Source organism: Ylistrum balloti, unplaced genomic scaffold, assembly GCF_031769215.1.
Source record: "Ylistrum balloti isolate Yb309-2 unplaced genomic scaffold, AGI_CSIRO_Ybal_v1 Utg370078, whole genome shotgun sequence".
Lineage (NCBI taxonomy): Eukaryota > Metazoa > Mollusca > Bivalvia > Pectinida > Pectinidae > Ylistrum > Ylistrum balloti.
The window spans coordinates 1,734,625-1,751,279 of NW_026782116.1; the positions used below are offsets into that span (position 1 = coordinate 1,734,625).

Below are 16,655 nucleotides of genomic sequence, written 5' to 3' on the forward strand. Positions count from 1 at the left end.
ATATTTTGTTATGCCCTGAAGCAGCCTGTTCTGCCCCATTGCCTTGATGAATTATTCATAAAGCATATAAACAAACATTTAAATGCGGGAATTGTAACAATTTTTTCAAAACTATAAAAGTCGTATTTTTTTTGCATGGCTTGTTGAGTTGGTTATACACGTCATCAACAATGACTGATAACTATGTTTCCCAACAACTATCCATCTTTATACAAAACCTACACACATAAAATCTGAACAGCTACTTCATATTTCATTATTATTTTGTTCACTGTCACAGAGCATTTTATCATGAATTTCTTAAAATAGGTTTAAAATCTTTCATAACCTAGACAAAACAATTCCAATAACCATAACTGTGAACAGAAGATCACACAAATGAACATGACAATACTGTGTTATTTTTGGTCAGGTCAGGAGACAAGAAATGTAGGGCCAGTATGTTAATACACAGAAAAATGTATCCTGTTTACCTGTAAGTAAACAATTACACTGGACCTACCAAGTAATTGAGTAAACACCAGGTGTAGTTCACTGTGCATCTGTAACTGTATAATTGTTAACTTTTCCCTATAATTCCTCACTTTCTCATTACTAATTTGGGGGTTGAAGGTGTGGTCATCAGGTGCATTTTCCCTCCTCCCTTTCCCATACTTATTGTGGTGAAGGAAGGCAGAGATAAATAGGGGGTTTTCCTTCCTTCTTCCTCCTCCTATATTTAATTTTGAGAAATAAGATGGAGATAAATTGGCTCCCTCCACCATACTAAGTGGTAAAGCACGGCAGAAATATTTGGGATTCTTTCCCTCCTCCGTCAAATATATTTATGTTTGGAAAGGAGATGGGATGTGTTCCCTCTCCCATACTAGTACTTGTTCACTAGTAGTGAAGGAAGGCAATGATCAACTAACTGCTGAAGTTTAGGGACAGTGGGGCCTTTTCCCCCTTTCCATCTTTAATCATATTATAGGTTGGGAAGGGTGTCTATGGATAGTCAAGGTTCATTTTTCCCTCTTCCATAGCCCCTCCCACACGTTCAGAAACAAGGGTGAAGGGGTGTTACTCTGGACTGAAGGCGTTTCTCTTTCTGCTATTTTGTTACCATCTAACTTCATCAGTCTGAACAGCTCACCCTTCTCTCCAATTGAACCCCGTTACCCCCACCCCCACCTCTGCTTTATTACCCCCTTCATATTTTTACCCATGGACTTTATATCCAGATCTCTTTTTGGTATCTGTTATTCCTTTATTTACAATCAACATGTGTTACTTCCTCTTTCTTTCATCTCCCTTCATATTTTCCTCTGTCAATATGCCATAACACTTATCAATCAATGCCTGACCCCCTCGCCCTGTCCACTACTTCATCTGCGTTTTTCCTGATAAGTTGTCAGAGGGGGAGGATATACTAGATAATGGTAGGGGATCAGGTTTTACTGATAACATCCTTCCCTTGAGTTGTACAACCTGCTGCCCTGTCCTAACACATGTCAGTCCCAAACTACTACCCACAGTGTCTATCACTGACCCAAATGTACATTGTACAAATTTATTGTGAATTTGACTCAAAATTTCGCACAGTTTAACAGAGAAATGAACTTGAGAGACAATAAGTATCACTTCACACATTCCTAACACATTTAAATTGTCCACCATGTCATTAGCATCAAAAGAACAGGCCTGTTGCTACCAAAACACAGGCCTTCCTCAGAAATTTACAATACACTGCTTGTAACTAGTTATTTCCTTTTGGAATACATTTTGTTCTACCAAATGGTCAGTGTCCTGATGGCCATTTCATAGGTCATCTCCATTTTGTATAAAAGTTCAAACAGTCATTAAGGCATAATGCGATGGTATGCTTCCTACAAAGGCTATGTCAATTCCCAGTCAGCATTAATTTACAACACCCCAGGGGTTTTTACACTGCACAGTGGTATCCACCTAACCTCTATACTGGTCCACCCATTCTGACAAATGGCTACAATTCTAGTCTGATTAAACACCAGTTCTGACCCCGTGAAACTGTCTATTGTTATCAAGTTAATCTATACAAAATGTCATTGAATAGTCTAACAAAACATATACAAATCTAAAATATATTGTATAAATTCATGATAACATATTTCAACTGAATATAGATTTCATGTTTCAAGATTTCGGCTGAAAGGGGATAAATGCAAGATCTATAAAAATGATGATTTTAGCTCATTTCTTCTGCATCACATAATATGGTTGGGCTAACTTTTAATATGAAATTGTTTACCTTATACAGTTTAACACAAAATATCAGACTTGTTTACATAAAAAAAACATGATATTTATATAGTTTTACACAAAACAAACTTTAACTTTACATGTATAGTTTTGCACCAAAGAGCTTCAGTGACATACACAAACGGTTTCACCGAAAGAGACTGAGACATTTGACTAAGGAAAGATTTCCTGTGTGGATCAGCTACAAAACACAATTAATATCACAACCTGTAACAAGTTTTGCATATTTGCTGAAAATATAAATTTTCAGCTGCACTCTGAGTCATTACTTGAATACATGACTAAATCTAAATGTAATATCAGTTGAAGAGTTGTAGCCCTCTCTTTTTTCTAGACTATCATCTAAATATGCCAATATACACGAATCGGTAAAGCAGGTCTACTCGCCAAACAGCAGGTGATGGAAAGCAGGTTTTGTTGCAGCGATTGCATTGCAATTTGGCAGAAAGAAAATTTCCAGTATACTAAATGACAAGGCTGATTACAATCAACCCAACATTAAATCTTTACATAGAATACAACACAACTACTAGATATCTTAGGCTTTGAAGTCTAAAGGATATGGGTCATTGAAATAAGCTGAACTGCGACATTCATGGCTTTCTTCAACTTCACATATAAACAGCCACAACTCATTAATGACAAAAAAGTATCAACCATCTCACCAATGCTCTCTGTGTACCTTTTTTTAACATTAAAAACATCGGAAATAATGTATTTATTTAAACGGTGTACATCTTTTTAACATTTTTCTGAATTTTTATTGTATTTGCAACCAATTCAAAGGCTTCTAGACTCTTCTGTAATGCTTTGAGTTTTGAAAGAAGCTTATAAACAGAAATTTAATTCACAGAAGCAACAAATTCTTTATAACAAATAAACATCAAAATATGTCAAAATCAAAAAACTTGTTACAAGATTTTTTTCCCCTCCAAAATTAGATTTAAACCTCTAACAGCTTTCTCATTTCTAACTCTAAAGTGAAAATTAATCTGTAACAGTTGACAATAGTTTATATTTACATTAGTGAAATCATTAACTAGCAATCACCAAAGTCAGACCTTTAAATTCAAACACATTTGAAATCCTGACACTAATGTCTTCCTAATAGATTGAGAGGAATAGTGTAGCGATTGGTTGTGAGATGACCCTTGCCAATGTTACAGGGAGGGTTACACAAATCAGGCCTGTGAGGATAAGGAGGGCCATTAACCTATGCTAGCCTGAGGACAACACTTGAAAACCAATACTTTTTGTCTCATTTCGTGTCTAATGAGCCATGCAATGATAAGTTTATGGCCTTTTGATGGTTCCGCCAGACCTCTTTACGATAATTGCTCATGTGTAAAATGCGTGTCACCATACATTTGGAATCACATGAGTGTATTCAAGATAAAAACTCAATTTTACCATGCATGAAATATTAATTCCGCCCTAGTACAAACTGTGATAATATAAAGGTTTATATAGACCAACTTCCCTAAACTCAATACCAGCCTGGTATAAAGCCTGGCCAATGATCCTATGCAATACAGAATTGGCAGCCTTTGTCTTTTCTTAATGTAACAAATTATGTATACAACATTTGCTGGGTAAGCTTTAACAAAATATGTCAAACCCAGTAACAGGTAACATATAATAACTGTAAAATATGGTACACTTCTGACCATGATCAGAATTGTACAAGCTATCTTATCTGGTGTTGTAATCCTGGTTTCAAGTGTTGCACAGTAAGTTTGAACAAAATCAATACCTGCAATTGTTGAAGTGGATAGGGGGAGAATTAAAAAATGTTCTGTAGCTCACCTGTCACTTAAATCACATAAAAAAGATAAGCAAATGTATGACGCACATGAAAAAAATCCAACTTTAGAAAAAAAAAAGACTAAGGTGAAAAGATTCTAGAAGAGCAATTTCCTCCATAAATAACCACTAAAGAGAGAAGAGACTGGTACAACCAAAAGGGGTGGCACAGGTGTAAGCTTGTGTACTGGGCTCCAGCAGGAGTGACACATACATCAAGTATGTCCAGACAACTGGTGGAGGGAGCAGTAACATTACACCCCTCCTCCCCTTCCACATGTAGTCAGCCCAAGTATAGAGCCAACAGAAAACCAATCAACATTTTTCATAAACTGAGTTCTTTCTTGTCTACATCCTGAATTTTGTTGTACCTTAAATCAATACAGCTGATTACTCATGGGATTGTGTTGGTAGTAGCATTTCTTGTAAATCAGGTTCTTTTTCCATAAAGCAAAGGTAAATACTGTGGGGGTGGGGAGGGAGTGTAAATACAGCAGAGAAAGAGGATGGATGGCAACTGCAATATTCATCTATACAAATTTAATTTCAACAAGTTAAAAACAAATTTAAAAAAAGGGGGACAGAACAATCATGGGAGTGTGAATAACATTATGAACCAAAGTAACCCATTACCCTCTCTATTTCAGACAAATTACACAGTTGTGACAAGTATATATAAATGTAAAGCATTGTGAATAAGGTATACACATGAACAACATTATATCTGATATATATACACTATACAGCATTGTATATGTTGTATACATGTACAACATTGTGACTGGTATATACATGTACAACATTGTGACTGTGGTATATACATGTACAACATTGTGACTGGTATATACATGTACAACATTGTGACTGTGGTATATACATGTACAACATTGTGACTGGTATATACATGTACAACATTGTGACTGGTATATACATGTACAACATTGTGACTGGTATATACATGTACAACATTGTGACTGTGGTATATACATGTACAACATTGTGACTGGTATATATATGTACAACATTGTGACTGGTATATACATGTACAACATTATGACTGGTATATACATGTACAACATTGTGACTGGTATATACATGTACAACATTATGACTGGTATATACATGTACAACATTGTGACTGGTATATACATGTACAACATTGTGACTGGTATATACATGTACAACATTGTGACTGGTATATACATGTACAACATTGTGACTGGTATATACATGTACAACATTGTGACTGGTATATACATGTACAACATTGTGACTGGTATATACATGTACAACATTGTGACTGGTATATACATGTACAACATTGTGACTGGTATATACATGTACAACATTGTGACTGTGGTATATACATGTACAACATTGTGACTGGTATATACATGTACAACATTGTGACTGGTATATACATGTACAACATTGTGACTGGTATATACATGTACAACATTGTGACTGGTATATACATGTACAACATTGTGACTGGTATATACATGTACAACATTGTGACTGGTATATACATGTACAACATTGTGACTGGTATATACATGTACAACTTTGTACATCATTGTGACTGGTATATACATGTACAACATTGTGACTGGTATATACATGTACAACATTGTGACTGGTATATACATGTACAACATTGTGACTGGTATATACATGTACAACATTGTGACTGGTATATACATGTACAACATTGTGACTGGTATATACGTGTACAACATTGTGACTGGTATATACGTGTACAACATTGTGACTGGAATATACATGTACAACTCTGTACAACATTGTGACTGGTATATACATGTACAACATTGTGACTGGTATATACATGTACAACATTGTGACTGGTATATACATGTACAACATTGTGACTGGTATATACGTGTACAACATTGTGACTGGTATATACATGTACAACATTGTGACTGGTATATACATGTACAACATTGTGACTGGTATATACATGTACAACATTGTGACTGGTATATACATGTACAACATTGTGACTGTGGTATATACATGTACAACATTGTGACTGGTATATACGTGTACAACATTGTGACTGGTATATACGTGTACAACATTGTGACTGTGGTATATACATGTACAACATTGTGACTGTGGTATATACATGTACAACATTGTGACTGGTATATACGTGTACAACATTGTGACTGGTATATACATGTACAACTCTGTACATCATTGTGACTGGTATATACATGTACAACTCTGTACATCATTGTGACTGGTATATACATGTACAACATTGTGACTGGTATATACATGTACAACATTGTGACTGGTATATACATGTACAACATTGTGACTGGTATATACATGTACAACATTGTGACTGTGGTATATACATGTACAACATTGTGACTGGTATATACATGTACAACATTGTGACTGGTATATACATGTACAACATTGTGACTGTGGTATATACATGTACAACATTGTGACTGTGGTATATACATGTACAACATTGTGACTGGTATATACATGTACAACATTGTGACTGGTATATACGTGTACAACATTGTGACTGGTATATACATGTACAACTCTGTACACCATTGTGACTGGTATATACATGTACAACATTGTGACTGGTATATACATGTACAACATTGTGACTGGTATATACATGTACAACATTGTGACTGGTATATACATGTACAACATTGTGACTGGTATATACATGTACAACATTGTGACTGTGGTATATACATGTACAACATTGTGACTGTGGTATATACATGTACAACATTGTGACTGTGGTATATACATGTACAACATTGTGACTGGTATATACATGTACAACATTGTGACTGGTATATACATGTACAACATTGTGACTGGTATATACATGTACAACATTGTGACTGGTATATACATGTACAACATTGTGACTGGTATATACATGTACAACATTGTGACTGGTATATACATGTACAACATTGTGACTGGTATATACATGTACAACATTGTGACTGGTATATACATGTACAACATTGTGACTGTGGTATATACATGTACAACATTGTGACTGGTATATACATGTACAACATTGTGACTGGTATATACATGTACAACATTGTGACTGGTATATACATATACAACATTGTGACTGGTATATACATATACAACATTGTGACTGGTATATACATGTACAACATTATGACTGGTATATACATGTACAACATTGTGACTGGTATATACATGTACAACATTATGACTGGTATATACATGTACAACTTTGTACATCATTGTGACTGGTATATACATGTACAATTCTGTACATCATTGTGACTGGTATATACATGTACAACATTGTGACTGGTATATACATGTACAACATTGTGACTGGTATATACATGTACAACTTTGTACATCATTGTGACTGGTATATACATGTACAACATTGTGACTGGTATATACATGTACAACTCTGTACATCATTGTGACTGGTATATACATGTACAACTCTGTACATCATTGTGACTGGTATATACATGTACAACTCTGTACAACATTGTGACTGGTATATACATGTACAACACTATATGAATCTTACATGTATACATGTATAGACAACATTTGAATCGAGTATACACATATACATATAATGATGATTACAGTTGCAACAAATTGATATAAAGAGGAAGCTGTATTTAGCTTAGATTATTTGAAATACAGTGTTTATTAAGGCAAGTATTGTTATATGTAGAACAGCTATTGTGACAGTGTATAGAAGTTTTATGATGGGTTCATCAATATCACCCAGTTAGTTTGCTTGTTTGAGTGTAAGAGAGTATGTTCAATGCATCTTTATAAGATATGACTGTGATAACTAAATTTGATATCTGGACAAAGAAACTTGTGATGTATAAACACTCTAGTTTCACCAAGTCATAAAAAGTGGCCAGTCGATCAACAGTTTTAATAAATTGTGATAATAGAGACCTTGCTGTCATTGCCAACAAAAATTATTATATAATAGTTTGGTTACAAATTCTCTAAAATTTGAATAATTCAGAGATTTACAAAACAATTTCTGCACCAGCTTTGCTACTGCTGATGGCAACTAGGACTACTCTGAACCACAGATAGTATATTACAATCTCATCCAACTTGAATGTTTTAAGATATTTAACTTTTTTAAGGGACATATTTCACTGGGAGCTAGGTTATAGGGTCTGTGTGGATAAGCCAGCACCGAGTGGTATTGTTATCAGAGCACTGAAGGCAAGGATCATATATCTCTGTTATCTATACAACTGCCACTCCACGGGATCCTATCATAGCTAAAGAGTGCATACACCCACAGACTAAACAACTGTAGACTAAACAACAGGTCAGATACACAGGACGCTGTATAGCCGTCAATATACCAGAGGACATTGTACAATCTACATAACTTATGTCAAGTTTTTACCACTTACACACTCTACTTCATCATGAATATCACTTGATGTAAGTACCCACATGAACAGCTCGGGAAATTAATTATATACCTATGCAACGTCCACTCACAATGGGAAATGATACTTATGAAACCAAGTACTTTCTCAGCACATCACATAGAATAAATTGACTGCAGGTAAATTATAAATATGTCATTTCATATATATGAGTGATAATACATGTTCATAAGTTGCAAAAGGGTAGCTATTGACATTTGGTATTAAAAATTATCAAATCTCTAATTATTTTACTTAGCCATATAAAGCAAGTGCTCAATTAACTAAGACAATTAAAAAAGCTGGAAAGTTAAAAATTGATTACTGCCAATGTTCTTTCTAGTCTGTGGATCTCGCTCTAATCTGGATTTTGTATTCGTATGAATCCCACTGAGTGATATTTTTGTCTGCATCAGGGGGAAAAAAGTGGTTACCTGACAGATTATCACGCACACATCATAAACCCTCAGCACTTTCAGAGTTTTACAATCTGACAAGATCCTAAATTTGACCTCTGACCTGGTTTCTACACAACACTGCCGACATGGTTGGGGAGATTTTCGTGTGTTATTAACCCTTTGTTACACAGACTTTCAGTTATATAACACAAGATTATTCATTAAGCTCACCTTTCTAGAAAACCGCAGTCAATTTTATATTAAAAGCTACAAAGCTTTTCTGAAATAAGCAGTATTATCTGTAAAATTTACACATGTTTGTTCTTAAATTACCACATGCCCTTCAAGCTCCATGTATATGATGTTCATGTTTTTCTTCATCAAAAAATCTGTTACAACATCACACCATAAAACACTGATGCATATCTAACTACCTTGCCAAGAAAGTTTTAGGCATGTGTAAAGTTATGCTAATCTATTTACTAAAAAATGTTTTTTGGAATTAATCTACATTTTCGTAAAATATTTAGTATATTTCCATTTGTATGCAAAATTTCAAATATCATATTGAGAATGACTGTAATAGATTACAGCAGTGTTGAGGTAGATTGTTATTTATTACAGCAGTATTGAAGATGACTGTTAAAGGTTACAGCAGTGTTGAGACTGACCATTACAGATTTTAGCTGTGTTGAGGATGAGTCATAAATTACCAGTGTTGAAAATGACTGTAAAAGATTACAGCAGTGTTGAAGATGACTGTTAAAGGTTACAGCAGTGTTGAGAATGGCTGTAATAGTTTACAGCAGTGTTGAGGTTATTTGTTATTTATTCAACAGTGTTGAACATGACTTAATGGATTACAGCAGTGTTGAAGATGTATCTTATGTAAGACAAGAAGATGGGTTTTAGCCCTGTATCCTACCTGTGATACGGTTATGCCACATTTGCGTGCTAGTTCCTCCTTCGCCTCCTCACTGGGGTATGGGTTACTTAGGTGTGAGTAGAAGTACTCGTTTAGCACCTCTGTAGCTTGTTTACTGAAGTTTCTTCTTTTCCTCCTAAAATTGAAGTAATTTATTATTTTTAAAGCAAGAAACACAATTAATAAATCAGGTTTTCAGTTTCAAAATATTTTTTTTCAAAGTTGTGTTTCTACAAGCATTGTAGCTACATAATACTGTAAATGCAGGATTTGTTTTCATGGCAATATAAATCATAATTTTCTTCACAAGGATTTTACTAAAAATTCTCTACTGTTCCTGACCCGCCCTCATAACCATCCCCACTTTAATGTGAACCCACACAACAAAATCTGTTTATTGATGAAACTTTACCTTGCATCCAGGAACCTCGATCTAAGGATCATGACAGCTTCACATGTGCTCTGTTTCAGCTGCATCTCAATGGCAGCAAACTTTTTACGAATGATGCCAACCATACGCTCAATTTCTTTGGGTGCAATTGGGCGTGTGCGACTCTGTTCTCTAAGGAGGTTGACAACATGTGTTGTAAACTCATTACACGCCTGAAAGTATCAAAGAAGAAATTGGGGATTCCCCATTACCACAACGTCATCCAACAACAACAACAGGATGCTGACTCTCGCAATGCAAAACCAGCACACCAGTCCTTTAGTGTTCATTGGACAACGTTCTATCTGGTCATTTGGAAAGAAGATATGTTGTTATCATGATCATATTCAAGAAAAGAAAATTAAATTGCATAATTTTGCTATCGGAATGATCCTATTCAATAGTCCTAGTTTGATAAACATGCAGTTGAAGCAGGCATAAATTATATGTTGGAATCCTTGCAAGTTTCGTTGAATTTCTAAATACACATTCTATTTCAAAATTTCAGAAATATATCTTGAAAATAGTTGACACTAGTTTTTGAATCTCTAGTAACATAACATTCACATGTATTAAGGGAATTCGTTTTGGATTCATGCAGTTTTATAATGAATGTTGTGGGAAATCGTCCCTTTTCTAAACCCGAAAGACTATCTAAAAGTCTACACCATCACGTTATTCTCAACATAAACTTAAGGCTCTGTAAATGTGTATACTTTTTACCTATAGCAATCACACAACCTATTTCATCTGATCCCTGTACAGCCCCTTATATATGACATCTTCTATCTTGTCCCTGTATAACCTTTTCTATCTGACCCCTGTACAAACCCTTCTATATGACATCTTCTATCTTTTCCCTGTATAACCTTTTCTATCTGACCCCTGTACAAACCCTTCTATATGACATCTTCTATCTGGTCCCTGCATAACCTTTTCTATCTGACCCCTGTACAAACCCTTCTATATGACATCTTCTATCTGGTCCCTGTATAACCTTTTCTATCGGATCCCTGTACCTCTTCTATCTGACCCAAGTATAATCTCTTATAAGTGACCTCTGTCAATCTCTCCTATCCAATCACTAATTATCTGCCCCTGTCTACCTCTTCTATCTGACCCCTATTCAACCTCTATGATGACCCCTGTACATTCTTTTCCATCTGACCCCTGTACATCCTCTTCTTTGTAACCACTGTACCTCTTCTAACTGATCCCTGTACAACCTCTTCTTTCTGACCACTGTACAACCTCCTCTATCTGACCCTATTAACCTCTTCTCTCTGACCCCTGTACAACCTCTTCTTTCTGACCCCTATCAACCTCTTCTATCTGATCTCTATCAACCTCTTCTTTCTGACCCCTATCAAACTCTTCTTTCTGACCCCGATCACCCTCTTCTATCGGACTCCTATCAACCTCATCTTTCTCACCTTTGAACAACATATTCTATCTGACCTTAATCTCTTCCTTCTTAACCCTGCATAACCACTTCCATCAGATCCTTATACAACTTCTCTCACTGACCCTACTAGAACCTCTTCTATTTGACCCCTATAAATCTCTGACCCCTTTCCTTTTCTATTTGACCCCTATGAAACTCTGACCCCTGTACCTCTTCTATTTGACACCTATAAAACTCTGACCCCTGTACCTCTTCTATCTGACCCCATGAAACTCTGACCCCTTTCCTTTCCTATTTGACCCTTATGATACTCTGAACCCTGTACCTCTTCTATTTGACCTCAATAGAACCTCCTCTATTTAATCTCTGCATATAAAAAGGCAAATATAACTCATTAAAAAAACTTTTATATCTTAAATATGTACATCAGCATATATTTCTTTCTGTAGATGTTGGAAGTCAAATCTCAAAAATCTACAAATGCTTCAAAAATTTCAATTCAAAAATCTCAATTATACTTTCTAAAATCAACTGTCATGATGTGTTGTGCCTGATTTCAATGCTACATGAAGAAAATCCCAAATCGTTCTTCTTCAACAATTCAAAATTCTTGTTAAATCTTGCACAGTTATGTTAACATTTTCTCCAGAATTCCTTGAATTGGGTGTAGATCCCGGCTGTCTACCACTAGCCAATTCAGCTGGGTTATCAGCTTGGCCTCAAGATAAGTTTTATATTGATTTCATTGCCAGAACTGAGAAACGCGAGAATCTTAAACTCCATGCATTAAATATTGATCACAGAATCCTTACTTTACTTCATAATTCTCTAAACAAGTAGAAGTAGCACACATGATCTCTTACTAACACGCCTACTTTTAGACATTGATGGCTACCACAACTATATACCATATTATAAGTAATTAAAGCACATCAACAAATACATATTTGCATTACAAGTATCAACATGAAATTAATCAATCCCTGGATCTGCTGAATTCACAAATATAATGAACAAGTTGATAATATTGATCACATTTCAGATACATTCTATTACTGACAAGTAGAAAATTGGATACAAATGTGAAAATTAAAAATTTACCAATGAATAATTGTGTGGTCATTAACATTACACTTTTTTTTCTCTACTTCTATAGATCAATTACGGTACTATTTACAATAAATATTTAACATAACATATGTTTAAAGTAATAAATACAAGTTTTTAACGATCAAAATACTTTGAATAGGCACAAAAAAAAAAGAAAAAATTAATAAAAACCCATACAGACACCTTTATCCAAAAATTGAGGGGAAAAAATCTACACACCCACAAATTTGTCTACTTAAGCTACCACTAACTAACCAATTGGACACCTTCATTTTATCAAGCTGGCCAATCTAAACTGTTGTGATTACACATGCGAATCAAACTCCTCTTCCCTAAACCAGTTGCCCTTGTTAATGATGAAAATTGGTTCTCTCAACACATACAAACATCATCTACAAAATCATATACATGTCTTAGAACTTAAATCAATATTCTCCCCAACATATACCATGTACATAACATTGAATCATTTCTTATACAACCAAATATACTTCATTCACTGTAATTTGTGAATAATTTCCAGCACTGGTAAATTTTCAAACATTTCTATAAAACTTAATAAGAATTCCAATCAATAAGAATTCCAATCAACTTTTGTTCAAAGACATGTTGATGAATTTGTCGAGACTTGTGTTACTGCTAGAAGATTTAGTCACTAACTAGTCTACTGTTAGTATATAAGTAAATGGTTATACAATACGCACATTCAAACTGTTTCCTTCAGAAACACCCAATTTGTTAATTTTATTGGAAAAAGTGAAAAGTGAAAATAAAAACGAAATAAGTAAATGGAAAGGATGATTATGAATAAGTGACCGGGACCCAAACTATGAAGGTGAGATGTGACAACACAGGTAAAGGAAGAAAAGACACACAGAACATGGCAAAAAAAAAATAAATAAACTGGAGTCAGTCACAGTGTGGAGTAGTGGTATTAATGTATTACAGTTTTGCCAGAAGACATAATGACGCTAACCTGTTCATATTTTCCGTACTCGGTTTGGTAGACCTGGCGAATCTGGGCGAGTTTTGCCTCGTAGTCTGAGTTTTTGATTTCTGACCCATCGCTCTATAATTATACAATAAGCAAGGTGGCATGTTCAAATTAAGGTGGTAAACATCAAAGTGCCAAGAAGGGCACTGGAAGGCTGAGGATACATCAGACTGTTGGAGTATATAGTCTCCAGACAATGACCAAGTCGTCAATCAAGGTGGACAACTCATGCATGACTAATGTCCGTCTGGTCGGGAGTTACGTACACGAGCAGTAAGACAGACACACCTCATCTACAGTCACTGATTTAACGGGCATCACAAGTATTTTTTTTCTTTAAATGAATTTTGATTTTCAGTGTCAACAGACTTGCTACTTTTTAATCATGGTCAATTTCTGTCACTTTCTGTGAGTTTTCTGATGTAGAAGATCGCTTTGTTTGATAAGCCCTGGGTTGTAGAAGATGAGGTGGGTCAGTATATTTTATCTGTCCGATGAATGATTACAGCTATAAAATATATAACATAATCATAATAATAATAGGGAAAGAAGGCTGAAAATGATAAAAGGACAATAGACAACAAATACATAACACCAGGTGGAATGTTCCAAATTATAACTACTAGGAAACGGATGAATTACTTCAAGTTTTATTTCACACCTTCCCAAGTTATAGAATATCCTGATTAATTATTTGTGTTCTTCAACTTTTACACTATGTAGCAATACATAATAACAGTCAACTTAATTACATCATTAATATTTGTTTGGTTATAATTCAAATTTTCATTACTTCACTTAGACAGGTTTAATGTTTCTTCTTACTCTATTAGACACTACAATATTGAATTAGCATTACATACATTCTGAAGTTTACTTACGTAGCAATTGGCACAAAAAATCTACATTATCTTTAAAAACCAATTAGAATTTTTGTGAGCATTGGTTACTTGGAGAAAGTGTTTGCAATTAACAGCACGTACTTAAACTTCTGAAATCACTAAAAAAACCTACCAGTTGTTTCCAATTTAGAAATGGAAGAAAAAGAGATTAGATTCACAATTGCCTAAGCCCCTATGACAATTTATTTAATTTTTTTTCCTTGACACTAAATGTGAATTACCTAAGCAGTAAAACTCCAGGGTTTTAGATAGGCATAACAATCCAGCATTATGGTACCAGCAACAAAGTAGTTGCAGACCAATCTCTAAAAAGCTACTTTTTTGCATTGAGTCGGGGCCAGTGAATCTGAAGATAATATAAGCGTATGGAGAATGTTGGCAGGAACCCCTGGGGACGAAGCCGGGAACTGAATTCCAGATAACCTTAAAATTATTGATCAGAAATCTGTATTTGTTGGTTTAATCCCTAAATATGCTTGGATTTTTTTTCTTTCCTGTGGAATTCTATGTCAGTTTGCTCCAACACTTGTTCCAACTCCTTCAATACTTCACATATTTCAACATACCCTGTATTTAAGTTAAATCTAAAAAAAGATATTATTTTTTGGAAACGTTTTATAGTATTTAACACTTAGTCCTTCCACAAACAGATGTAACTTGCAAACCTTTCATGGGTCAATGAACAGATATGGGTTAATATATACATCAATCAGTGGGTTCTAACGAAACGGTTTAGAGACTAATCTAAAGTTGTATGCATGCTTCATGATAACAAGCACACGAATCTAGAAACAAAATATGGGATCTATAAAGAAATTAGAATTATTTTTAAACAAAAGAATCGGGTAGCAAAATGGTCTGTTCATGCAGATTTAGACGGATATATTTCCAGATGTTTGAAAAGGAATTATCTTACACAGTTCATAAACAAATTACTTGTAGTTTAATATTCTTATAAACTGTATACATGTCATAGCGAGTGTATCAGATGGGTATTAAAGATATACTGGATGATTGTGATTTGATGGAGCCGACCTGAACATACTGCACATGTTGTCAGAAAACAATACTGGTTTCATGAAGTGCCCATCACCCAGCAATATCGTTTCAAGTTGAAATCATTGACGACATATAATTTGATTACATATAATCTGATATGTTCTGATATAAATATTGATAATTACTACATATATAATTACAAGCGATATTCCATATTCATTAATATAGAAACCTGTCTGCATATCACTTTTTTTTATTTTTCATAACATTGATCTGTTTGATGTAGAAAAACATATCAATCATATCAAAACATTTCAGATTACCAGTATCCTGAAAATTAAGAATATTTTTTAATAAAGATTAAACATATGTATACAAAACATAATTTCATCACCTTGGTCTCATGTCTGAAACTCAAAACAGAAAATTTCAAAAAGATAACTTACCTATTTCAGGGTAATGGATACACAAATGTACAAGGTAATGACAATTTTTCTTTCATGAAATGAACCATTTTCATAAAAAGATATTTTTGTATCAATTTTAAAAAGAAAAGTTCTTAATTAATTTTGTTGACAAAATTGTAATTTTTTATTCCATACATGAGTAAGAAATATCAAAGAATAAAGTATACCATAAAATCATTGTTTTATGTGACATCCTCTTGTCAAATATATCTATTTGATAAACTAGAAAATCCTAGGAAAGTCATACTTACTGCAGTCAATCTGAACATCTATATTTTACCTCTTTCAATTGTATCAAAGCATAACATCTTTTATGTGTAAAAATAAGGATTTAAAAACAAGGCCATATAACAAGAAATATAAAAATTCTGATCTTGCACCATAACAGTACAAATGTACTCTTGTAGAATACAATGGGAAAAAATCAAGTTATATAACTTTGTATAACAGGAAAAACA

At 34.3% G+C, this 16,655-nt stretch overlaps 1 protein-coding gene across 5 annotated transcripts in view; it reads right to left on the reverse strand.

Moving 5' to 3' along the window:
• LOC132549800 (pre-B-cell leukemia transcription factor 1-like) overlaps positions 1–16,655 on the reverse strand; it is a 53,759-nt gene that overhangs the window by 29,822 nt on the left and 7,282 nt on the right. For 3 of the 5 annotated variants that reach the window (XM_060213767.1, XM_060213766.1, XM_060213770.1), the window contains exons 4-6: positions 13,812–13,904; positions 10,303–10,493; positions 9,891–10,026 (exon numbers count right to left, since the gene is read on the reverse strand). In XM_060213767.1, the coding sequence (XP_060069750.1) occupies positions 9,891–10,026; positions 10,303–10,493; positions 13,812–13,904 (420 nt within the window). The remainder of the gene's footprint in view (positions 1–9,890; positions 10,027–10,302; positions 10,494–13,811; positions 13,905–16,655) is intronic. The other 2 variants (XM_060213769.1, XM_060213768.1) reach the window with 1 other exon arrangement.